General features: G+C 34.3%; 1 protein-coding gene across 1 annotated transcript in view; it reads right to left on the minus strand.

The window, feature by feature from the left end:
• The window catches only part of prrx1b (paired related homeobox 1b), a 39,957-nt gene that overhangs the window by 13,117 nt on the left and 722 nt on the right, over window positions 1-26,118 (minus strand). Inside the window, exon 2 of the mRNA XM_088349254.1 lies at window positions 194-369. Within this exon, the coding sequence (XP_088205380.1) occupies window positions 194-369 (176 nt within the window). The remainder of the gene's footprint in view (window positions 1-193; window positions 370-26,118) is intronic.

Below are 26,118 nucleotides of genomic sequence, written 5' to 3' on the forward strand. Positions count from 1 at the left end.
TCCATCTTTCTTTCTTCCTTCCTTCCTTCCTTTCTTTCTTTCTCTCTTTCTTTCTTTCTTTCTTTCTTTCTTTCTTTCTTTCTTTCTTAATTTCCTTCCTTCTTTCCTTCCTTCTTTCTTTCTATCTCCCTCCCACTCTCTTTCTTTAATCCGGCCCCTGCGGGGTTTTCTGGGTCGGACAGCCGCACCTTACCTGCACTCTGGCCTCGGTGAGGTTGACCCGGCGAGCGAGGTCCTCTCGCACGAAAGCATCGGGGTAATGCGTCCTCTCGAAAACTCTCTCCAGCGCTTGAAGTTGACTGCTGTTGAACGTGGTCCTGTTCCTGCGCTGCTTTCGTTTCTTCTTCTCCTCCGTGTTCATTTGTTCGCCTGTGGAATAATACATTTTCTTATTCAAATGATGAATTCATTTTCTGCATTATGTTATTGTTGTGTCACGAGGACCGGACCAGATCGGAGGCAGGAGGGGAGAACTCATTCGCGTTAATGATCAGATACTTTTATTAAGGAAATAAAAGTCGTCCAACACTCAGGGACAAAACAAAACAAAAACAGGCTTAAGGGCAAACAGGAACTCAGACTAGGAATACTCACAAAACAGGCTCTTACTCAGAACGGGCAAACACAGGTTTTCCTCAAGTCAAACAGAACAGATTAACGCAGAACAGAAAACGCAATGAACCAGCAACCGGCAATACCCAGCACACACGCAAATTAGGCGATCTGCAACAGCCGGTGCCCAGGGGGCGGGGCCAGCCGGTCGCCACGGCGACCATGCCGGACATGACATGTTGATAATATACTGATTAAGCAAGTGAGCCGTTAATGAGTTGAGCCGAAAAAGACGGTTCTCTAAAAAGAGACGGACTTCCTTTCACTACACAACTCGAACTTGTTTATTTGATTGATTTGCCGTTTGGTGATCGTCTGTGTATAGCGGATGGTACCCAAAATCGACAAATTTGCGTTTTACCGTACAGATTTTCTCCAACACGTCTTAAAATTAAATTATCTGGAGTGGCTGTAGTGAATTGATAATCCCAAAGGTGAGAACCACCAGGAAAAGTGTGTGTGTGTCTGTGTGTGGAGTCAAACGTTTTCAAGAAATTGAACAAAAAGACAAAAAAAATGAAGATAATAAAGAAATTAATTGCAAGAAACCAGGATTTAAAGAAATATTCTACTTCTATACTTCTACAGAAATACTACAAACACACAAGTATGGTGGTACTACGACAAAAATCGTACAGGGGTACTACAAAATATACCACTCCAGTAATACTATAATACGGATATACGACTACAAAATCACTAAAAAAATTACTACAGAAATACTGTCAAAAACAAGTGCAGTAATATTTAATAGCTTTTGTTTTCCCCATTTTGTTTTTCTCCTAGCTTTTTACTCCGTCCTTTGCTTTTTACTTCTTTGGTTCTCTATTTTCTTTCTTCTTTTGTATTTTGTTCTTCCTTTGTTCTTATATCTGAGCTTTTTCCTCATTTTCTTATATTTTTCCTGCTGTTTTTTCTTTCCTCTCTTTCACTTTTTTGTTCTTTTATTTTTTTCTCCTTTTCTTTATTTTTTCTTTGCTTTTTACTTCTATTGTTCTCATTTTCCTTCTTTTGTTCTTCCTTTTTTCTTATTTCTGAGCTTTTTCCTCATTGTCTTATTTTTCCTCTTTCCTCTCTTTTACATTTTTTGTTCTTTTATTTTTTTTGCTCCTTTTCTTTCTTTTTCTCTTAGCTTTTTACTCCTTTCTTTGCTTTACTTCTTTCATTCTCTATTTTTTTTTCTTGTTTTGTATTTTGTTCTTCCTTTTTTCTTATATCTGAGCTTTTTCCTCATTTTCTTAATTTTTTTCCGGCTGTTTTTTTCTTTCCTCTCTTTTACTTTTTTGTTCTTTTATTTTTTTCTCCTTTTCTTTGTTTTTTTTCTCTAGCTTTTTACTCCATCCTTTGCTTTCTACTTCTTTTGTTCTCTATTTTCTTTCTTCTTTTGTATTTTGTTCTTCCTTTTTTCTTATATCTGAGCTTTTTCCTCATTTTCTTATTTTTTTTCCTGCTGTATTTTCTTTCCTCTCTTTTACCTTTTTTGTTCTTTTTTTGCTCCTTTTCCTTCTTTTTCTCTTAGCTTTTTACTCCTTTCTTTGCTCTTTACTTCTTTCATTCTCTATTTTTTTCTTCTTTTGTATTTTGTTCTTCCTTTTTTTTTATTTCTGAGCTTTTTCCTCATTTTCTTATTTTTTTCCTGTTGTTTTTTCCTTCCTCTCTTTTACTTTTTTGTTCTTTTATTTTTCTTGCTCCTTTTCTTTTTTTTTCTCTTAGCTTTTTACTCCTTTCTTTGCTTTTGACTTCTTTCGTTCTCTATTTTCTTTCTTCTTTTGTATTTTGTTCTTCCTTTTTTCTTATTCCTGAGCTTTTTCCTCATTTTCTTATTTTTTTCCTGCTGTTTTTTCTTTCCTCTCTTTTACTTTTTTGTCCTTTTATTTTTTATCCTTTTCTTTTTTTTCTTAGCTTTTTACTTCATCTTAATTATTTTCTCCTGTTTTGGCCTTTTTCACTGTTTCCCCCTTTTTAAAGTCCTTTTCTGCATAATGTGCATAATGTCTGGGCCAAATTTCCTAGTAATTCGCAATTTCAGAGAGAGAAGCCCTCTTTCTCCTCACAAATAGGAAAACAATTCCTCGCAAACAAAATATAAAAATTCAGGTTTATTTCGGGCTCTGTCCCTCAAATCCAATTAATTGGTCTGGTTCAGGCTTTAATACCCACATGCCGGGTCAGGTCGGGCTGGATTATTTAGGCCTGATCTTATCTCTACCTCATTTTCAAAGAATCCGGTCGAGGATGTTATAGTTGTAGCAAAATTATTGCCCCCCCTCAAGAACTTTTTGTCATATTTCTACGTTTCATCAATGAGCTAAAAAAACTCAAAATATTTTTCCAAGTTTCAACATATGAAACACAATCGTAAAGCGGAACCAAATTATTTCAGAATTTTATATTAAATTTATAATGAAAAGAAGGTGTTGCAAAAATATTGACCCCCTGTTCCAACTGACTCCAGAAATTCTGCATGATCCAATGTCGACCTAAATGACTCATAATGACAAACAGTGCATCTGTGTCTCATTTCAAATGTACCTGAACAGACAGACTTATGAAGCATTATTATAGCATTATGAAAACCAGGATAAAGTTGTGGAAATGTTCAAAGCAGGAATGGGACTCAAGGTTTTGCAACAATTACCCGTCTCCCAGAGCACATTGAGACCAATAATATAAAAACAAAGAGATTTAAAAAACCTACAAAGACCAAGGACACCCTCTAAACTTTCAGGCCAAACAATTAGAAAACTAATCAGAGAAGCAACCAAGAGACCCATGACCACGCTCGATGATCAAGGTCATACACAGCTGAGGTGGGACTATTGGTGCGTAAGACAACTATTAGTCGTACTTTGCATTTGTCTACCCTTTCTGAAAAAGTAGCAAGAAGAAATCCTTTTCTAAAAAAAAATGGCCGTTAGGCATTTGTAAGAAGCCACCTGGGAGACGCAAATAACATGTGGAACAAGGTTTTTTGTTCAAATGAGACCAAAATTGATCTTTTGGGGCTGACGTAAAAGTGTCACATTTGGCATAAGACTAAGACTGCAAAACACCATCACCACTGTCAAACATGGTGGTGGCAACATCATGATCTGGGGTTGCTTTTCTCCAGCAAGAACTGATAGATCAATAGAATTGATTGGAAGATTGATAAGCCCAAATACAGGGAAGATAGCTTGCAAAAGACCCAAGGAGCAGGTTTACCTTCTTCCAACGGAACAATGACCCTAAACATAAAACAAAATCTATAATAAAGCTGTTAGAATGGCCAAGGCAAAGTATAGACCTCTATATTATAGAGCATTTTCCTCTTTTGACCCATTCTTCTTTCCTTTCTTTCTTTTTGTCCTCTATATTGCACTCTCTCTTCTCTCTCGACCCATTCCTGTCCTCACTTGTGCTGTGCCGCTGCCCCTCCCCCTTTACTCAGCGAACAAATTAGCGCAGCGCCAGGGACAAAACCTACTAACCAATCCACTGAAGGATTTTATACATTTGACTATAAAGGATTTTATACGATTGAATACAAGTTACATTTATTGAGTTGAATGCTGTAGTTGTTTACTGACTGTGCCTTTATTCAATGAGCAGTGAAAGTTCAGGGCACCCCGGTAGGAAATATTGTTTACAGGAATGGCGGGAACGGGACATGAGGCTGATAAGATAATCAGCACATCCAGATGCAGAAAGGCCCTGATGACGGAGGACGGCAGGCATTGTTTTGAGAAACGCTCTCCGCTGTTTTGAGTTTTCCAGACATCGCGGCGAGGTGGTGGGGCTCACGTTGGGCTTCATTGGCACGCCCATGGGAGGAGCCGGCACACCATCTCGCGGAAAGACGTGGGCCCAGAGGAGAAGCGAGAGGACTTCAGAGAAGGCTTGCCAGAGACTCCGACGACACTAATTCGACTAATTCGGCCATTATGGATGGAGTTCACTTAGTTAAATTATTTAAGAAATTAAATCTTCCCCCGTGTGGAAATGCCGGTCTCTTGTCCATCTTTTCACATCAAGAAATGAGCACGCATTGTTGGGAGATTGCAGGTTGTGTTTGGTTAATGGAGTCAGATAACTAATTCAAACAATTTATTTTAATATTATTTCCTAACACACACTATGGTATTTGCGATCTCTAATATAATGATATTTCTTGAAAACATTATATTTTTTAATACTACAAGTTTACGAGACTCTGGTATGAGAAACATCGAACATAAGGTGATCTGGCAGTAGGGTGAAATGAAAAATCGAGAAATGGATGAGCAGCACGGCGGCGCAGTGGTTAGTGCGTGCGTGGCACAGTTCTGAGGTCGTGGGAACCTCCTGCGTGGGTTCAAATCCAGCTCCCGGCCTTACTGTGCGGAGTTTGTATGTTCTCCCCGTGCTTGCGTGGGTTTCCTCCCACATTCCAAAGACATGCATTTCAGGTGAATTGGCCGGTCCAAAATTGTCCCTAGGTGTGACTGAGCGAGTGAGTTGTCTGTCCCCGTGTGCCCTGCGATTGGCTGGCAACCAGTTCAGGGTGTTCCCTGCCCACTGCCCGATGATGAGATGAGATGAGAAATGGATGTTTTGAATCAATCTGTTTATGTTGAATTCAATTCAAGAATTCAATTCAACGGTGAAAAAATATTGTGTAGTCAAATACTCGCACATGCAGACGTGTACACAAAGTTTTCTCCCAAGTACTTGTATATTCTTTTCGAAGTATCTGTCCTCCAGAGGATTGGTTCTCAACTGCTTTGACTTAAGGAGCCGGCATTCCACCCTAATGACAATATTTACACTTCTCAAATGTATCCAGTCAGAAGATTTTTGCGCTTCAAAGTAGATATAGTAGAATATATATATATATATAAACCAAAAGTACTTCAAGTACTGTATATACTCGCATATAGATCTACATCACATATAAGCCAACCTCCTGTCAGGGTTTCAATGTAAATCTCTTGAATTTCTGTCTCAAGGTAATTAGATTGTTTTTATATTACTAAATATAAAAACAATGTTTCTCATACACACACACGTAAAGTAACGTTTCAATAATGAGTGTAATTATATCTCTTGTACGTTTATCAATCTTGTATTCTTTTATTTTGAAATCGTGTTCTTGTGCGCACTGATCTCTCTGATGCAAAACAAACGTCCCTCTCTCTCTCTCTGTGGACTTCGACCAGGAAGTGAGTTTTGAGTGAGTTCTTTTCTCTGCCGTTATAATGTAGAATTAAACTATATAAATGTATTTTATCTGTGCAAATATAGCCATTAAACAGTCTTGTTAATGTTCATCTCTCACACCCCCTAAACTACTACCGTAAATTCCGGACTATAAGCCGCTACTTTTTCCCCAAACCTTCAACCCTGCGGCTTATACAGTGATGCGGCCAATCTATGTAATTTTTCTACCGGCCGCCAGCGGCGCTCGAGTACAAAAAGTAAGATTTCGACCGGTGGAATATATATATGCGCCGAGGAAGACTGCAACTTCTTAGCTTGTGCACAAATTAAATTAGCGTAGACATATCCTCACCATGTAAGTGGCAAAAAGAAAGGCACATGACGCAGCTTTCAAGTTAAATGTTTTTAGGGCAAAAGTTTTTTTTAACTCAGTCGTTTACTGTGATGCGAGCGTGTTGCTGGTAGCGTTTTGCTACCCTTCACAGGCACGGTTTGGGATTAAAGTTATAATATTATTATTAAAGCTTTGAAAACTCTCTCGGTGTACCTTCTTTCTTTGTAAATATGTTTTACTATGTATAATATGTATTTGTAACTGTACATTTTTGTAATCTATTTATTTTAGAAACTTATTCTGATATGTTTTGCATGAGCAAATGAGAAAAAGGGGCGGGGCAAACGGGGGCTGACGGGAAGTGGAGTAAAGGTGAGACGCGTTTGTGGACGCGGCCGATAATAATGGATATATATTCCCACCCTTACCTTTGGAAATATACACTTTTTTCCTTGGATTACTTTCAACGGGCACCTGGACTCTGCAGGTCTGCATCAAACCTTAAGTACCGGTATCATTTTCCGTTCTATTTGCCGGCTGTGATTTTTAGACTGTGTCGGTTATAGGTTAATTTTGTGTTTGTGTTGCATTTTTGTAATGTGAGCGCATGCGGCTAATATACCGGTGCGGCTTGTGTATGTACAAAATCGGTTTTCCTCCCGAAATGTGGTGGGTGCGGCTTATAATCAGGTGCGCTTTATAGTCTGGAATTTACCGTACTTGGTTTTAAATCAATTGGGATCATTAAATCAATTTTGAAACACTGACAACGAAAGCAAAATATTATATGAGGTCCCTGTTATAAGCATTCAATTCGATATTTAGTTTTGTAGTATTACTCCAGTTGTATTTTAATAATATTTTGCATTTTCATAATGTTTTCTATTGTATTTTTGTTGTATTTCTGTAGTATGTCTGTAAAAATGTTAGTCTTGTTCCACGGACAGACTGTGGAGATCATTTCCTCCTCATGCCATGAGGCTCTTTAACTCCACCCGGGGGAGTAAAAGCCCACATTAAACCACACCCACACATTTGCATATTACCCTATCTATCTATCTATCTATCTATCTATATCTATCTATCTATCTATCTATCTATCTGTTTCCTTAGTAGAATATTTGTAATATATCCATTGGATTTCTGTTGGATAACTGTACTTGTATATCTGTTGTATATCTGTCATCATATTTCTATAGTATCTTTGTTGTATTTCTCTCCTTCTTTATTTGTCTTTCCCTTTCTTTCTCTCTGTGTCCTTATCCTTTTTTTCTCTCTTTCTCTCTTTGTAATTTTCTTTTTCTTTCTTCTGTTTTCTTTCTTTCTTTCTTACCTACTTTTATGTTTTTTCTTTCTTTCTTTCTTTCTTTCTTTCTTTCTTTCTTTTCCTTCCTTCCTTTGTTCCTTCCTTCCTTCCTTTCTTTCTTTCTTTCTTTCTTTTCCTTCCTTCCTTTGTTCCTTCCTTCCTTCCTTTATTTTTTTCTTTCTTTCTTTCTTTCTTTCTTTCTTTCTTACTTTTATGTTTCTTATGTTTTTTCTTCCTTTCTTTTTTTCTTTCTTTCTCTTTCTTTCTTTCTTTTTTTCTCTCCTTCTTTCTTTTTTCTTTCTTTCTTTCTTTCTTTCTTTCTTTCTTACTTTTATGTTTTTTATGTTTTTTCTTTCTTTCTATCTTTCTTTCTTTCTTTCTTTCTTTCTTTCTATCTTTCTTTCTTTCTTTCTTTTCCTTCCTTACTTTGTTCCTCCATTCCTCCCTTCCTTTCTTTTTTTTCTTTCTTTCTTTCTCTTTCTTTCTTTCTTTCTTTCTTTCTTTCTCTCCTTCTTTCTTTTTTCTTTCTTTCTTTCTTTCTTTCTTTCTTTCTTTCTTCTCTTTATCTCTATTTCTGCCTCTCATTCTCTTTCTCTATCTCTCTTTCTCTTTCTGTCCCATTTTTACTCTCTATCTGTCTTACAACTCCTCTCTCTCTCCCCATCGCTCTCTCTCACACACTTTCTTGCTCTCTTCTGTCTTTCTTTTCTCACTTTCTCTCCCTCTCTTTCTTTCTTTTTCTCCCTATTAGCCCGGCCCCTAATTTATTAGCCCGACCCCCACAAGTGTGCTATGTTTCTGGGCAAAGTAATGCTAAGAAGAAAAAGAAGAAAAAAAACAGAGGTTAAATTACAGTCCTTAACAGTAGATGGCGATGATGCTCTGCTCAATCCCTTCTTTCTGTACAGGCAATCGATAGGAACTATTTTTTCATTATATTTTTGGTGGTCTTAGGACTGCCTATTCAAAATCTTGCTATATTAAAGTGACAACATTGAAGAAGGACCCAGTGTTTCTTAACTGGTGGTTCATGGCCCAAAAGTGGGTCGGGGACCCATTTTTAGTGGGTGGGGGGCCTTTCCCTGGCGAAATAATCCTTACCAGTTGATGGGAAAAACACCTTCCTCGCTCTTTTTTAGCTGTTTTATTAATTGCCAACTTTTGATAGGAACCACGTCTCATTTTATTGTGATTTTGTTGGTTTTATTTCCCCCTTTCTTCCCATACCAATCTGTAACAGCAAGATGGCTGACAAATATGTCGGCCCCTTGTAGGTGAGCCTCATGTTATGTCAAAAAAAAAGGAATTTTCTCAACCTATGAGTAGTTTGTAAATATGCACGTTTATATGATAGCTCATTTCATTTGGCTCATTATTCAAAATTGTGAGGGGAATTCTGGCTCTTTTTAGAGAACCGGCTCTTTGGGCTAGGCTAGTCACTAAAAAGAGTCACAAACTGCCCTTCAGTTTGTTTTTGTCGATTTAATCCATATATTAACTATTAGAATGTAACATTTTGCAGAAAATTACAAAAAAAAAAAGCAAAAAAGAAACAAAATATAGAGCATTTTAAGAAAGAAGAAGAAAAGCCTTTAAAAAGACCATAAAAAGACCAGTTTAAATAAATGATAATACAACAATATGCACAAAAATTATTAATCATTTTAAAAAGCATTTTTTTCACTCGCGAATCAACTTTTAACCGATTTCAAATTCGAACCTTTTTAAACCAAATAACTCCGAAACCCTAAAACCACAAAACTATTGACTTTTCTGTGCAACAACGATTAAACTACCAAATACAAGAATAAACTTTACATTTTTACAATCTCATTTCGAAAAAAATGGTCCATGGAAAACACAGGAAACCTCCATTAAAATCTCTACAGATCTACAAAATAAAAGACGAAAGACAAAACTATAACCTTTCATCAACTCAAGACTTCAAAAAAAATTAGCAACTCCGAAGTAGCAGCAATCGTCGAGTGAATCGCAAGAGAGAAAGAGCCGACGAAGCGAGCCGGCTTTCAGGAGTCGTTTCGTTGCTGAACTGCACATCACTATGACTATTATTACTTAGAAGATTATTTTTGCCATTATCGGTCACATGACCTCCATCATTCTCGTTCATCCCTGCTAAAATAATCCTTCGAAACAGTCATTCAACTATCCCAATATATATATTTTCTTAACTTTAAAGGTCCAGTGTGTAATATCTGACCACTAGACAGCAGTGTTGTCCAATGCCGCGACTCTATGCCCTTTGGCACTGGTTTGTGTACTCAAGATGCCCGACAAACATGGCGGCGACCTCTCTGCATGGATTCCATTATGCTAACCAGAGGTAGGCTCAATCATCTCTTTTTTTCTACTTTTCCTTCCCCTAATCAGTAACGTCTCTCGGATCTATTATTATGGACAGAAAAAGGAAATAAAACCAACAAAATTACAATGAAATGAGATGTGGTCCCTCTCAAAATGCTCCGATTTGTGAGTAAGGGGCTGCATTGTGTTTTTTAAACATTTCCTTAGTATTTTTTGTAATAAATGAATGAAAACTTTATTCCGAACATTAAAATAAAAACAGGACAAAAACAATGAGTCAACAACAAACCCCTTTATCTTCCTTATTAAAACGATTTTACAAATCCTCTTCTCCTCTTGTGTCTAATATAACAAAATCTCATGGATAAACATATTACATAGGTCAGATATCAATCATTATAATAATAACAATAATCACATATTTTATAGACTAATCTTCGTAATACCCATCCCTCAACCTCATAATGCCACTAGTTACCAAACATCACTGCGGCACCAATGATAATAGCAACAACAGTAATAAGAAAGAAAGAAAGAAAGAAAGAAAGAAAGAAAGGAGGGAAGGAGGGAAGGAGGGAAGGAGGGAAGGAGGGAAGGAGGGAAGGAGGGAAGGAGGGAAGGAGGGAAGGAGGGAAGGAAGGAAGAAAAAACAGAGGAAAGGAAGAGAGAAGGCAAAAAGAGAGAAAGAAAGAAAGAAAGAAAGAAAGAAAGAAAGAAAGAAAGAGAGAAAGGAGGGAAGGAAGGAAGAAAAAACAGAGGAAAGGAAGAGAGAAGGAAAAAAGAGAAAGAAAGAAAGAGAGAAAGAGAAAGAAAGAAAGAAAGAAAAAAAGAAAAAAGAAAGAAAGAAAGAAAGGGGGGAAGGAGGGAAGAAAGAAAGGGGGGAAGGAAGGAAGGAAGAAAAAACAGAGGAAAGGAAGAGAGAAGGAAAAAAGAGAAAAATAAAAGAGAAAGAGAAAAAGGAAGTGAGACGGAAAGAAAGAAAGAAAGAAAGAAAGAAAGAGAGAAAGGAGGGAAGGAAGGAAGAAAAAACAGAGGAAAGGAAGAGAGAAGGAAAAAAGAGAAAGAAAGAAAGAGAGAAAGAAAAAGAGAAAGAAAGAAAGAAAGAAAAAAAGAAAGAAAGAAAGAAAGAAAGAAAGAAAGAAAGAAAGAAAGAAAGAAAGAAAGAAAGGGGGGAAGGAGGGAAGAAAGAAAGGGGGGAAGGAAGGACGAAAAAACAGAGGAAAGGAAGAGAGAAGGAAAAAAGAGAAAAAGAAAAGAGAAAGAGAAAAAGGAAGTTAGACGGAAAGAAAGAAAGAAAGAAAGAGAGAAAGGAGGGAAGGAAGGAAGAAAAAACAGAGGAAAGGAAGAGAGAAGGAAAAAAGAGAAAGAAAGAAAGAAAGAAAGAAAAAAAGAAAGAAAGAAAAAAAGAAAAAAGAAAGAAAGAAAGAAAGAAAGAAAGGGGGGAAGGAGGGAAGAAAGAAAGGGGGAAGGAAGGAAGAAAAAACAGAGGAAAGGAAGAGAGAAGGAAAAAAGAGAAAAAGAAAAGAGAAAGAGAAAAAGGAAGTGAGACGGAATGAAAGAAAGAAAGAAAGAAAGAAACAAAGAAACAAAGAGACAAAGAAAGGAGGGAAGAAAGAAAGGAGGGAAGGAAGGAAGAAAAAAAAGAGGAAAGGAAGAGAGAAGTAAAAAAGAGAAAAAAAAGAAAGAGAAAAAGAAAGAAAGAAAGAAGCAAGGAGGAGGAGAAAAAGAGAGAAAAAAGAAAGAAGGAGAAAAAAGAATATTAATAATAACAGTTGTGATATAACAATAGCAACAATAACAACAAAGTTAACCATAGTTTTAAACGCAGTATTTCCAATCTACCTCATATCCCATATTCTTTCAATTTGAAGACATCTCATCTTGTAAATGATTCCAAAGTTTGACTCCACACACAGACACACACATACTTTTCCTGGTGGTTCTCACCTCTGGGATTTTGAATTGACTACAGCCCCTTCAGTTATAATTTCCCTCTTTCTGAATGAATAATTTTGGGATGTTTTCTGGCCCTATGTTTTCGTTGACCTTAAATAGCAGTTGTGCAGTGAAACATTTTACTAAATCATCCAATTTTAATAATTTGGACTGCAGGAATAAAATATAAGTATGATCCCGATATCCTACCCTGTGTATGGTTCTAATTGCACGTTTTGGAGGATAAAAAGGGGCTGCAGTCAACTTTTGTATTTAGACTTCTGCACAAAATTATTGTACTTGAAATGATGTAATATTTCTGTTGTAATATTTTTGTATTATATTTTTATCATTGTAGTACTATGATAGTATTTTTGTTGTATTACTGTAGTTTTATTATTGTATTATTTCTGTAGTTGTATTTCTGTATTAGAGTATTCCTGTCATCGTTAACATTTCAAGTATCACATTATTATTTTTATAGTGTTACTATCATATTTTTGTCGCATTTATGGTTGATTTTTGTCCATTTTCCCTTTAGTATTTCTGGATTATCCTGTAGGATTACCAGATTTCTCATATTCTTATTTTAGTTTTACAGTCTGCGCTTTTTTACAATCTGTGCAATATTATTATTGCACTAATACGATCCCAAAACTGTATGTAACATCCGACATGCCCACATTTCTTGTGTAAATCGTGTGTAAATGATCACCTTTATCTTCTTTGTTCCTTTATCTTCTTTATTTTCTTTCATCCTCACTGTTAAATGTGAAACTGGAGTGCCACGTCCAATTTCGTTGTCACAATATGTTCAACCCATTTTGTAACAATGACAATAAAGGTATATTCTGTTCTATTCTGTTCTATTCTATTCTATTCTATTCCTTCCTTAAACTGCACTGTCCCTTGCACTCAATAAGGACATGGTACCATAAAAAATGTCAAAATAAAATAAGAAACCAGCATTTGCACAATTTTCGGCATATTGCATTTGAATCGCACTTCGAAAAGAGTCCAATAGGATTAAAATGAAGATAAAATAAAATAGCCACGTTGTAAGAGGAATTTAAAATATGGATAAAATATTTCCCCTCAATAACAACGCTCAATAAATTATGTACATGGTAAAGATCAATATACTGGTGAAAACTGGAAAATATGGCATTTTGAAATAATTTACAGCACCTTCCATCAATGATTTAATGTCACTTGTACACTATTTTTGTATTTCGCAATCAGTTCCTTCCTTGACTCAATCATTTCCTATTTTCTACTTTTCCTTCCCCTTATCAGTAAAATTCTTACGATCTATTATTATGGACAGAAAAAGGAAATAAAACCAACAAAATGACAATGAAATGAGATGTGGTCCCTATCAAAACGATGAGGTAGAAGAGATGGAGCGGGGTTTTATGGCTGTTTACCGTTAAGTGGTGTAAGCGACTCTCCCTTTTCTTCTTCTTCTTTGATTGTATTTGTCGAGGCCCCCCCGCCCCACTGAAAACAGGTTTGCGACCCACCGGTTGAGAAACCCTGATTGAAAACGACGCCAGAAATAAGCAGAAAGCTCGGCATCTTTTCATTTATATGTCTTTTCTACTTTCCCTTCCCCTTATCAGTAAAGTTCTTGGGAACTATCTTTATGGACAGAAAAAGGAAATAAAACCGACAAAACGACAATGAAATGAGATGTGGTCCCTATTAAAACGATGAGGTAGAAGAGATGGAGCGGGGTTTTATGGCTGTTTACTGTTAAGTGGTGTAAGCGACTCTCCCTTTTCTTCTTCTTTGAATGATTTGGCCGAGGACCCCCCCACCCACTGAAAACAGGTTTGCGACCCACGGGTTGACAACCCCGATCGAAAACGATGCCAGAAATAAGCGAAAAGCTCGGCCTCTTTTGATTGACGTGTCTGGCGGTTCCGCTAGATTCAATTACACGTCGGAAATTTGGAAAAGGTCTCGGCCTTTGACCCTCCGTGCAAAAAAGCAAAACAGGCCTCGTGCACACGCACGACTGGGAGCCGCTCCATTAGCCGGATGATTTACGTGGCGTTTTCTCTCACTTACCTGTCTCGTTTCCAGAGTTTCTTACTTTCTTGTTTTGTATTGGCTCCTGACATTGTTTTTTAAGGAAGAAAGAAAGAAAGAAAGAAAGAAAGAAAGAAAGAAAGAAAGAAAGAAAGAAAGAAAGAAAGAGAGGAAAGAAGGAAAGAAGGAAAGAAAGAAAGAAAGAAAGAAAGCAAGAAAGAAAGAAAGAAAGAAAGAAAGAAAAAGAAAGAAAGAAAGAGGGGAAAGGAACAGAGTAAAAAGGAAACACGAATACATTAAAAGAGAAGAAAGAAAGAAAGAAAGAAAGAAAAAAGAAAGAAAGAAAGAAAGAAAGAAAGTAAGAAAGTAAAAAAGAAAGAAAGAAGAAAGAAAGAAAGAAAGAAAGAAAGAAAGAAAGAAAGAAAGAAAGAAAAAAGAAAGAAAGAAAGAAAGTAAGAAAGTAAAAAAGAAAGAAAGAAGAAAGAAAGGAAGGAAGGAAGGAAGAATGAAAGAAAAAAGAGAGGAAAGGAAGAGATTAAAAAGGGAGAGAGGAGAGAGGAGAGAGGAAAGGAAGAGAAAAGAAAGAAAGACAGACAGACAGACAGACAGAAATACAGACAGAAAGAAAGAAAGAAAGAAAGAAAGAAAGTAAGAAAGAAAGAAAGAAAAAGAAGAATCAAGAAAGAAGAATCAAAAAAGAGAGAAAGAAAGAGATTAAAAAGGGAGAGAGGAGAGAGGAGAGAGGAAAGGAAGAGAAAAGAAAGAAAGAAAGACAGACAGACAGACAGACAGAAATACAGACAGAAAGAAAGAAAGAAAGAAAGAAAGGAAGGAAGAAAGAAAGAAAGAAAGAAAGAAAGAAAGAAAGAAAGAAAGAAGGAAAGAAGGAAAGAAAGGAAGAAAGAAAGAATGAAAGAAAGAAAAAAAGAAAGAAAGAAACAAAGAAGAATCAAGATAGAAGAATCAAGAAAGAGAGAAATAAAGAAAGAAAGAAAGAAAGAAAGGAAGTAAATAAGGAAGCAACGAAGGAACTAAGGAACGAAGGAATGAAGAAAAGAAGCGTGAATGAAAAAATAAAGTAAAAAGAGGAAAGGAAGAGAGTAAAGGGAGAGAGAAATACATAAAAAGAGAGGAAAGGAAGAGAAAAAAAAGAAAGACAGACAGACAGACAGACAGAAAGAAAGAAAGAAAGAAAGAAAGGAAGAAAGAAAGAAAGAAAGAAAGAAAGAAAGAAAGAAAGAAAGAAAGAAAGAAAGAAAAAGAAGAATCAAGAAAGAAGAATCAAAAAAGAGAGAAAGAAAGAAAGAAAGAAAGAAAGGAAGAGTGAAAGAAAAAAGAGAGATAGGGGGAGAAAGGAAAAGAGGGAGAATGAAAGAAAGTGTAAGAAACATACAATTGTTTTTTTTTCTCCCAGCGTTGTCAGGCCCGATCCGGCCCGCCCACTGTATGTATGACACCCTCTCAAAATCCACAAACGAGTGCAATTAATTGCGCATAAACGAGCGGATTTTATGTACTCTACGATAAAACTCCGCTCCATCTCTTCTACCTAATCGGCGCGTTTTTATAGGGACCACATCTCATTTCATTGTCATTGTGTTGGTTTTATTTCCTTTTTGCTGTACACGTTTGTATGATTTACACTCTTTTGTGAAGACGTCGCTGCTGAATAATTGTAAATCATATTCGCACATCATAAATAAACATCACGTGATTGATAGCTCAAGCTCTAGTGCATGCTCAGGCCAAGGGTTAGGGTTAGGGTTAGGGTTTTGAATCAATTACTTTCATCAAACTGGGTTTTAAACATTCACAGTTATAGCAAGACAATATTTTAGGTAGGGTTTGAGCACAAATATTTGAAATTCAGTTGAAAAAAAGGATAAAGAGACAAACAAAGAATTTTAAAAAAAGCAAGAAAAAAAATTAAAAAACAGAGGAAAAGCAAGAAAATAGAAAAAGAATAAAAAAGGAACCAAAGAAGAAAAAAATTAAAACATAAAATTAAAACAAGGGAAAAAAATAATAAAGCAAGCACAAGCTAGGGGAAAAAATAAGAAAAGAAACCAGAAGAGAGAAAAGAGAAGAAAACAAGCAGGAGAAAATCAAAAAAGAGGAAGAAGCAAAAAAATAAACAAAATGCTAGAGACGGGGGAAAGAAACAAAATAGTTTAAAAAAGGATTTAGAAGAGAGAAAAAGAAAACAAGCAGGAGAAAATCAAAAAAAAGAGGAAGAAGCAAATAAATAAACAAAATGCTAGAGACAGGGGAAAGAAACAAAATAGTTTAAAAAAAGGATTTAGAAGAGAGAAAAAGAAAACAAGCAGGAGAAAATCAAAAAGAGGAAGAAGCGAAAAAAAACAGCGAGGTGCGGGACAAAGAAAGAAAAATAAAACAAACAAGGAAAATGGAGAATAAAATGAGAAAATAGCTGAAAAAATGTTAAAAAAACTAGGGGCGAAGAAATAAAAGAAGAAAAAGGAAAAAAGAAAAAGATGGTTCGGTTCGGTAGGTTACTAATAACAATGTCATTCTTTGCACAAAATAAATGAATACATAAATTTTTCTACTAAATTCTAATAACATTCCTGTGCATTTTGTAATTCCCCCTTGATACCGTAATTCATTGAAAAGAAGTGAAATAACAATTCTTTCATTGGAAAATCTCCAGGAAAATATTTCAAAATCAATTCCCGGCCCGGGGGCCATTTTAGGTGTAGAGCTTTTTCATCTCACTTAAAGCGATATATCCTGTAAAATTCAATGGTGATACTATTTTCATTCAAATATTTTTAATTTAAAAGTGTTTGAAGGTCTTTTTTATTCATCAAAATTTCATTTTTGAATTGAATTTTGAGCCTCTTGGGCTTCCATAATAACATACTGCCACTGTAATACACTGGAGCCTCCACAGACTCTGCCGCTATGCCGCAAGTGACACTAAAATAGCGAAAGAGGAGCGGTGATAGAATCAAATGGACTGTACCATTTCGAGGCAGTGGAGTATTTTCCTGACATTTTTGTTTCGTTTGATTTATTTTTTCCATTTTGTTTAAGCCTGTCCTGTCCTTTATTATAGAGAAAAGAGAGTTTTTCAGGGGTGCTTGGGTGGAATTTGGGGGTGCTCAAGCACCGCCAAAAACGGGCAGGTTACGCCCATGTCCTGGCAAAAGTTGAATGTGTTTCTTTTTTCATTAAAATGATTTAAACAATTGTCATTGTTTCCAGTCACCATCAAGAGGTAATACAGTTTTTTTTCCATTTTGGTTCATAATTTTGCTGCCATTTTGGATTAAACCAGGGGTGTCAAACTCAATTTACCTCGGGGGCCACAGGATAGAACAAACATTCCCTCGGGGGCCGGACTAGTAGATTAGAGAGAAAGAAAGAGAGGAAGAAATAAGACAAAGCGAAGGAGAGAAAAAGACGGTGGGACAAAGAAAGAGAGAAACGGAGAGAGAGAGAGAAAAAGAGAAAAAAGAGAGAGAGAACGTGTAACGTGAGAATCAAGAGATAAGAAAGAAAGAAAGAAAAAGAAAGAAAGAAAGAGGGGAAATAATGAGAGAGGGGGAAAGAAAGAGAGAAAGAGAAAAATAGAAAGAGAGAATGGGAGAAGGAGAGAATGGGAAAAGCAAGAGAGAGAGAAAGAGAGACAAGAGAGAGAAGGAAAAATGGAGAGCAAAAATAAGGTAAAAAGACAAAGAGAGAGAGAAAGAGACAAAGAGAAACAAAGAAAGAGACAAAGAGACACACAGAAAGTGAAAGAGAGAGACAGCGAGAGAGAGAAAAAGGGAAGGGAAAAAAAGAGTGAGAGAGAGAGAGAAATACAAGTCCACCGTCTTTGTGAGAGGCACCTGACTTTGGCAACATCAAGTGGACATATTTCAACCTACAGCTCGTTTTTCTCTTGCGCTTCACTGAGCGTTGTCTCGCGGGCCGGATTCAATCCCTTAGCGGGCCTGATCTGGCCCCCGGGCCGCCTGTTTGACACCCCTGGATTAAACTATATTTTCTAACCCATTTTTCAAGTTTTCCTTTATTCTTATTATTGTTTTTGGGGAGGAGAACACAACATCAAATGAGCAATCACTTCCAGACAGCGGAACAAAACATTTATTTTACGACATTACAGCTTATATTTATTTATTGAACGAAAATAATAGCTCAAGCTTCACTTTGCTAGGGAAGGATTTTATACATTTGACTATAAAGGATTTTGTACAATCAAATACAAATGACATTTAAATGCAAAAGATCAAAGGTCAATGCAACCTAGTGGAGAATAATGTTTACAGGAACAGCGGGGAACTGGGACAAAGGGCTGATAAGATAATCAGCACTTCTCGACGCAGAGGGGCCCTGGTGACGTAGAAACGCTCGGGGATGTTTTGACCATTTCAGATATCGAGGCGAGGGGGTTCTCAGGGCACGCCCATGGGAGGAGCCGGCACACCAGCTTGTGGAGAGACGTGGGTCGAGAAGGAAAGAAAGGCAGGACAGAGACTTGAACGACACTAATTCGGCTAATTCGGCTAATTCGATGGAGTTCACTTAGTTAATTTGTTTAAGAAATTAAATCTGCCCCCGTGTGAAAATGTTCTTGTCCATCTTTTCCCATCAAGAAACGAGCATGCATTGTTATGTAAATAAAGTGTGTTTTTGGTTAATGGAGTCAGATAACTAACTCGAACAATTTGGTAAACGATACATTTTAATATTTATTTCCTAACACTAGGTATATTTTTTGCAGCGCAATCTGAAACAGCTTCAACATACAAACGTTATTAAATATACTGTGCTCGCTCATGAGCAGATAATTAGTATATATTAAAAAAAAATGGAATCATGCTGCCACCTACTGATAAGGATGATGATATGGAAGAAAGCAAAGATAACCAAACACTAGCACGCTTTTTAGCAGAGTTCAATTTCTTGCGGCACACCGTTTTGCCCAGGCACCCAAGGTTGAAAAACAATGCACTCATACAGTACTTTTTAAAGGAGTGCTATGCGCATGAAAAATAAAAAACAAAAACAACACGGCATGCATGAACTTAAATGAAGTGATCGCATGGTACAATAAAAATCTTGTCATAGTAATAATGATAATATTACAAATAGTAGCACCATTTTTCAGATTCAGTCTACCAAAATAAAAGTACTTTAATGATAAAATCATTCAGCAAATTGTTTATTATTTTCTTGAGTCAATAAATGATTTTCGTGTGTGCGCTGTCAATAAAATAAAAAAAGCTACAAACAAAGAATGAAATCATTTCATGCTGGAACAACAACTACGCAATAGTAGTAACAACACGATCATAATAGTATGAATAATATGACAAATAGTAGCACGGCTCTCGGAGAGCATGCTCAAATGGAGACGGAATAAAGCCCTTTTCAATCAAACGTTTGTACACTATTTAAATGATAAAAGCATTCGGCTAAAAAACAGGATTTACCGAAATTTGTGGATAGTAAAATCATGTATTTCTAGAAATAAAGGATGCATAATAACAATGATAATAATAACAATGGCCCTGCGATTGGCTGGCAACCAGTTCAGGGTGTCCCCTGCCCACTGCCCGATGATTGCTGGGATGGGCTCCAGCACCCCTGCGACCCTACTGAGGATAAGCGGTGTAGCTGATGAGATGAGATGAGATAATAACAATGATAATAATAATAATAATAATAATAATAATAATAATGGTAATAATAATAATAATAATAATAATAATAATTTGAAACTGTAATAATGATAATGTTAATGATAATAATAATAATGATAAACTATAATAAAGATAATAATAATAACAATAATGATAAAAATAATGACAATAATAATAATAATCATCATAATCATAATCATAATAAACTGTAATAAGGAACTGTAATAAGGATAATAATAATAATAATAATAATAATAATAAAAATAATGATAAAAGAATAATATTAATGATGATAAAACTGTAATGAAGATAATAATAATTATAAAATAATGTCAATAATATTAATAATAATAATAATGATAATAACAATGATAATAATGATAAAAATAATGACAATAATAATAATAATCATCATCATAATCATAATAAATTGTAATTTAAAAAATAATAATAATAATAATAATGATAATAAAAATGATAATAATGATCAAAATAATTACAATAATAATAATCATTATCATAATCATAATCATAATAAACTGTAATAAAGATAATAGTAGTAATAATAATAATAATAATTATTATTATAATTATAATTATAAAAATAATGATAAAAATAATAATAATAATAATAATAATAATAATAATGATGATGATAATAATAATAATAATGACAATAAAAATAATGATAAAAGAATAATATTAATGATGATAAACTGTAATAAAGATAATAATAATAATGATAAAAATAATGTCAATAATAATAATAATAATAATCATAATCATAATAAACTGTAATAAAGGTAATAATAATAATAATAATAATTTAAAATGATAATAATTATAAAAAGTAATGACAATAATAATAATCATCATCATAATCATAATAAACTGTAATAAAAAATAATAATAATAATGATAATAAAAATAATAATGATAAAAATAATGACAATAATAATAATAATCATCATAATCATAAACTGTAATAAAGATAATAGTAGTAATTATAATAATAATAATAATAAAAATCATAATTATAATTATAGAAATAATGATAAAAATAATAATAATAATGATAATAATGATAAAAATGATAAAAAATTATGACAATAATAATAATCATCATCATAATAAACTGTAATAAAGATAATGATGATAATAATAATAATAATAATGATGATGATGAAAATAATAATAATAATAATAATAATAATAATAAAAATAACGATGCTGATGATGATGATAATAATAATAATAACAACAACAACATAGCACTGACAGATCTAGCAATACTAGAAATGATAAAAAAAAATGATTGGGTATTATTATTGAAGTGCTCTACTTGTACTACTAAAAAAAATATTCAAAATAAAACCATATTTTTTTTCTGGAATTTTGAAATATATAATAACAAGAAATATAGTCTATCATGTTTCTCTAGATGAAAAGATACTAATAATAATATCAACATAACACAACAACTATAACAATAATAAGAATCACACAATAATTTTAGTTATTTGCGTTAAAGTACACTTCCTATACAACTAAAAAAAACTAAAGATTTCATATGATTTTCAAAATAATACAAGAACGAAAAGGGTTATCGTAGCGCTCCCCTCGAGCAAATATATTGTCTCTCTGGCAAAACATGCTTAATAACAATTATTAAAATAATGATGATATTAATTCTAATAACCTTGACAAATATACTGTAACAATAAGCGAAACGTTTAAAATAAAATCGGTTTTTATAATTGAAGTTCACTTCCTGTGACATTAAAATAACATTTAAAATAAAAGCATAATTTTCCCGGAATTTTAGATTTACACAAATAATATGATAACAAAAAGGCTTGTCGTAGAGCCACTTTTTATCAGATATAATAACATAACATTGAAAATTATAAAAAATGATACAAAAGAGATAAAAGAATATCAACTACTTTTATATTGAAGTGCGCTGGCTGTAGTATTAAAACAATTGTTGTTCGATAATGTTTATTTGACGGAGCATTAGCGTTCCAATGTGTGCTCGTCAGAGCGAATATAACCGTAAATGTTGAGATTTTCGCTGTTAAAAATAACAATAACAGCCATTAAATCCTAATTGAAGCGTCAACATGCTCCAATGTCACTCAGCGATCGCCCTCTTATTTTCCTTTTTTCATTCTATTCCTGGAAATGTACTTTATTCATCATTTACGAAAAAAAAAGGAAAAAGTGATTTACGAGAAATGACCAACAACGTGCCAACTTTTTCCTTTTTCACGCATTTTTTACCCGTTTTATTATCGTTTTCAATTGTTTTAACATTTTATTGCACCGGAGAGAAAAACGTTGAACATACCGATCTCGTCTTGATTTTTTTGTCTTTTATTTTAATTCATTTGAGATTTCTAATAAAAAAAACAACTCTGCACAAGAAAAAAAGCCATTTTACGTGCAAAACTAAATTGACCCTTCTGTTTTGTATATTTAGTAAATAATTTCACTTGTTTTTATTTATTATCTAATCTGTCCTGCCGTGAGTAAATAGGTGCCATGTAGTGTTTAAATAAAGAATTGTGATCATTTATAAGCGAATAAGCAACCCCAAATCGACCGCAAATTGAGAAAAAAACTAGAAAAAAATGCTGGAATCATTATTTGTGTTGTTTATTCGGTAAATAAAAACTTAACAACAATTATCTCCGTGTTTTTTGTTGCGAGTAAATAGGTGCCGTGTTGTGTTTGGAAGGTTTATTATTGCTTAATAATATGTAATCCCAAGAGTGCCATAGTCCAAATGATTTAACCGAACATCCAATTTATTGAAACAGCCCTCAAACGAACATTCATCTAATAAAAAGCCTTTCGAAATAATGAAAATTGTCATCACAATTTTTCCGTTCTTTTAATACATCAGAAGAGAATCGTTTACATAATCATTGTAGTTGTATTAAAAATCAACTTTCTTATTACGTTTTTATTCCCGAACGTCCTTTTCAAATTACCTTAAGAAAAGTTTGCTGTTCTAAAATCTTAAAAACTGGATCATAAGACATGATGACAATTTAATTCAAACATTTTGTCAAAGCTTTCTTATTTCAAGAGGATTTTTTTATGATTCCAATTTCGTTTTTATTCATTAAATTATGGCAATTCCGGGCTTCCGTAGTAGAACACTCGATAATGGACAAATGGAGCGTTCAATGGAAGCTATTGCATATTTATATTTATATTTATATTTATATTTATATTTATATTTATATTTATATTTATATTTATATTTAGATTTAGATTTAGATTTATAATTCTATTTTATAACATGCAATTATTGAAACGACCATTTGACTTTATCAGGTTATGTTATGTAAAACTTAGTTTCTACTTTATTTTTAACAAACATAAATAATATTAAAAAATAAACAAACGGATCTAATATGCGTTGAAGTGCAATGAGAAGGAAAAACCCCAATAATTATTCTATTCTTACGATTATTGGCCACTACACATGCAAGTTTAAATCAAAACATTTGAACATGCTATCTTGTGATCGTTCATTAAAGAGACAGTACATAGTTTATACGTAATAGTATATAATTTAACCGTGCATGTGTTGCATAAATATGCAACCCCCCCTGCAGAAGTATTTAAATATTTTTACTGAGCTTCAGATCAAAAAGATGAATGTGAGGTAGAAGTTCACCATGCAATTTATTTTTGACGGGGGGTTTATAAAACGTATTGAACTGGAGGAGATTATATTCTTCCTACACTTTGAGTTGCAGTTTATTGCCTGAAAAAGTACTACACAAATACATTTAGTATGTTGTTTTTGTATTTATTACTTCATTTTTGGGTTATAGTTTTCGGTTCTCTGTACACTAACCTAGGGTGTCCTGAGTGGCCCTTTCAAATAAAATGTGTTATGATTATGATTATGATTATATTATCATTAGTATTATTATGTCAACCTCAGCCGATTACTCCCTCTATTAACGATTGCGATTCCCCTTATGGTTCGACGATAAACCTCAAAAACAAAAACCGGCACCTATTTACTCGCAGCAAGACAGACAATGTACAATACCGCGACAATATTGGCAATGTACGATGACGTCATTGTTTGTTATAGTGACCGAGACGATCCTGATTAGAGGATAAACGGGTAAGACGGGATCGGTCTAGCAATAAAGGAGTTTAAGGGAAAAAAAACAACGGTTCCTGAACAAACATTTGAATACAGTGTACGGAATTTGAAATCAAAATAACGTATTTTTTGACAGGTATCATACCTGCCATCACTACGCTTTATCGTGTCGGACTACCGAATTCTGTTTTTTCGCCCAATTATCACTTTTTTCTTGGCTAATGTTTTAGCTGCTTTATTTTGAAGGCAGACTAAATCTTTGTGCATGAATAAATGGCTAAATTTAAGTTCCGTTTTGGTAAAAGTTTACCACTTCTGGTATTAAACGAGCACGTTTTGTTTGTTTCAAAATAAAATGCGCGATCTAATCGACAGTTTTTGAGGTCAAAAGGTGGGCATGTACGCATTTTTTCGCAAAAAATGGGGATAACAAAGAAGCTGTGATTGCAGTTTTACACCTGAACCAACTCACCACGCTATACAAAGTCAACATGGTCCTCTACTGGCTGGTGAGAGCATTTGATTTGCATTTATCTTAAGAAATTATACATTTCGATAGCAATGAAATAGAGTAGTGTTTTTAAAATGGTGGGTCAGGACTCAAAAGTGGCTTGCAGAACTGTGTTTAGTGGGTTCCAAGCCTTTGGCTTTGCAAAATAATGCCAAGCAGAAGAAACAGACGGTCGATCGCACTCCCTAACAGTAGATGGCGATAATTCCCTGCCTAAACTTTTTTGCTCAGTCAATCGACACCATCTGAAATGTGTTTGTGAGGGGCCACGTCTCGTTTGCTTGTGATCTTGTTGGTTTTCTTTCCTTTTTCTGTCCATTATAATGGGTCCCAAGAAAGTTAGTGATAAGGGGAAGGAGACGAGAGAAAAAAATCATAACAAATATAGAGACACCCCTTGGGTAAAGCGTTTTTTCTTAACTGGTGGCTCGGTATGAGTCGCCAACCCGTTTTCAGTGGGTTGGGGGCTTTTGCCTTGGCAAAATAAAGCTAAGAAGAAGTAAAAAATGGAGGGTCGATTACGATCATCAACAGTAGATGGTGATAATACCCAGCTGTTCAGTTAATCGGCGCCTCTTGATAGGAACAACAACAAATAATGTTACATAATATGTTCGAAAAGGGGTAGTAAGAAGCAAATGCTTATATTCCCTAATTATTGAAATGCTTTTAGATACTTTAGTTTGTATGTGTCTGATGTGTGTTTTTCATCTTAATTTATCGTCTTTATGACCCCTAAAAACTTAATTTCTGATACAACGTCTATTGCAGCACCATTTTTACTTCAAAATCTTGATTTGCCTTGCGATTACCAAAAAATATTACTGTGTTTTTATTTAAATTTCAAGATAATTTCTTGATAATCATCCATACTTTTAGGTTCATGAATTCATCATTTCATTTTATTGTGATTTAGTTAGGGTTTTATTCTGTCCCTAATAATGGTTCCCAAGATAATTAGGGATAAGGGAAGGCAAAGGGGAAAAATTGTGACAGGGATCCAGTCGAAGAAGGAAATGATTGCGAAATACAAAAATGGTGTAAGAGTGCCGTTAGAGTGCTGATGGAAGTCATTGGAAATAGTTTGAAAATATTTTTAGCTTTAACCGGTAAAATACCCTTTATTTTATATTTACATATTTATATCTATCTATCGATGTTTCTGTTATTAACATTTTGGATTTCTTTTAGTATTTTAAAGCTGTTATAGAGGCTCATTTATATGCGATGCAGACGTATACGGAACTCGAAGTCATTTTGCTTCTTGAAAAAAATAAATCTACTCTTCTATCTCTGCTTTAAAGTTAACCATCCCTTCATTCGATACATTGATAAGTGGATTTTTTTCACGATTTGGCTGGTCACGTGTTTTTTTTTGTCTGATCAGGGGCAATAATTACTAAAGTTCACTACAGCCCCTTTTTATCCTTCAAAAACGTGCAATTAGAACTATACACAGGGTAGGATATCGGGATCATACTCATATTTTATTCATGCAGTCCAAATGATTAAAATTAGATGATTTAATAAAATTTTTCACTTCATAACTGCTATTTAAGGTCCACAAAAACATAGTGCCAGAAAACATCCCAAAATTATTCACTCGGAAAGAGGGAAATTATAACTTGAGGGGCTGTAGTAAATTCAAAATCCCAGAGGTGAGAACCACCAGGAAAAGTATGTGTGTGTCTGTGTGTGGAGTCAAATTTTGTAATCATTTACAAGATGAGATGTCTTCAAATTTAAATACAAAAAAACATTCCTGGCGAAATACAGGGATGAAGAAAATGGGATATGAGGTAGATTGGAAATACTGCGTTTAAAACTATGGTTAACTTTGTTGTTATTGTTGCTATTATTATATCATAACTGTTATTATAAACATTATGTTTATATTTATTGTTGTTATTATCATTGGTGCCGCAGTGATATTTGGTAACGAGTGGCATGATGAGGTTGAGGGAAGGGTATTACGAAGATAAGTGTGTAAAATATGTGATTTTTGTAATTACTATAATGATTGATATCTGACCTATGTAATAAGTATATCCATGAGATTTTGTTATATTAGACACA

Source organism: Urocampus carinirostris, chromosome 12 (assembly GCF_059441175.1).
Source record: "Urocampus carinirostris isolate Australia breed hairy pipefish chromosome 12, RoL_Ucar_1.0, whole genome shotgun sequence".
NCBI lineage: Eukaryota > Metazoa > Chordata > Actinopteri > Syngnathiformes > Syngnathidae > Urocampus > Urocampus carinirostris.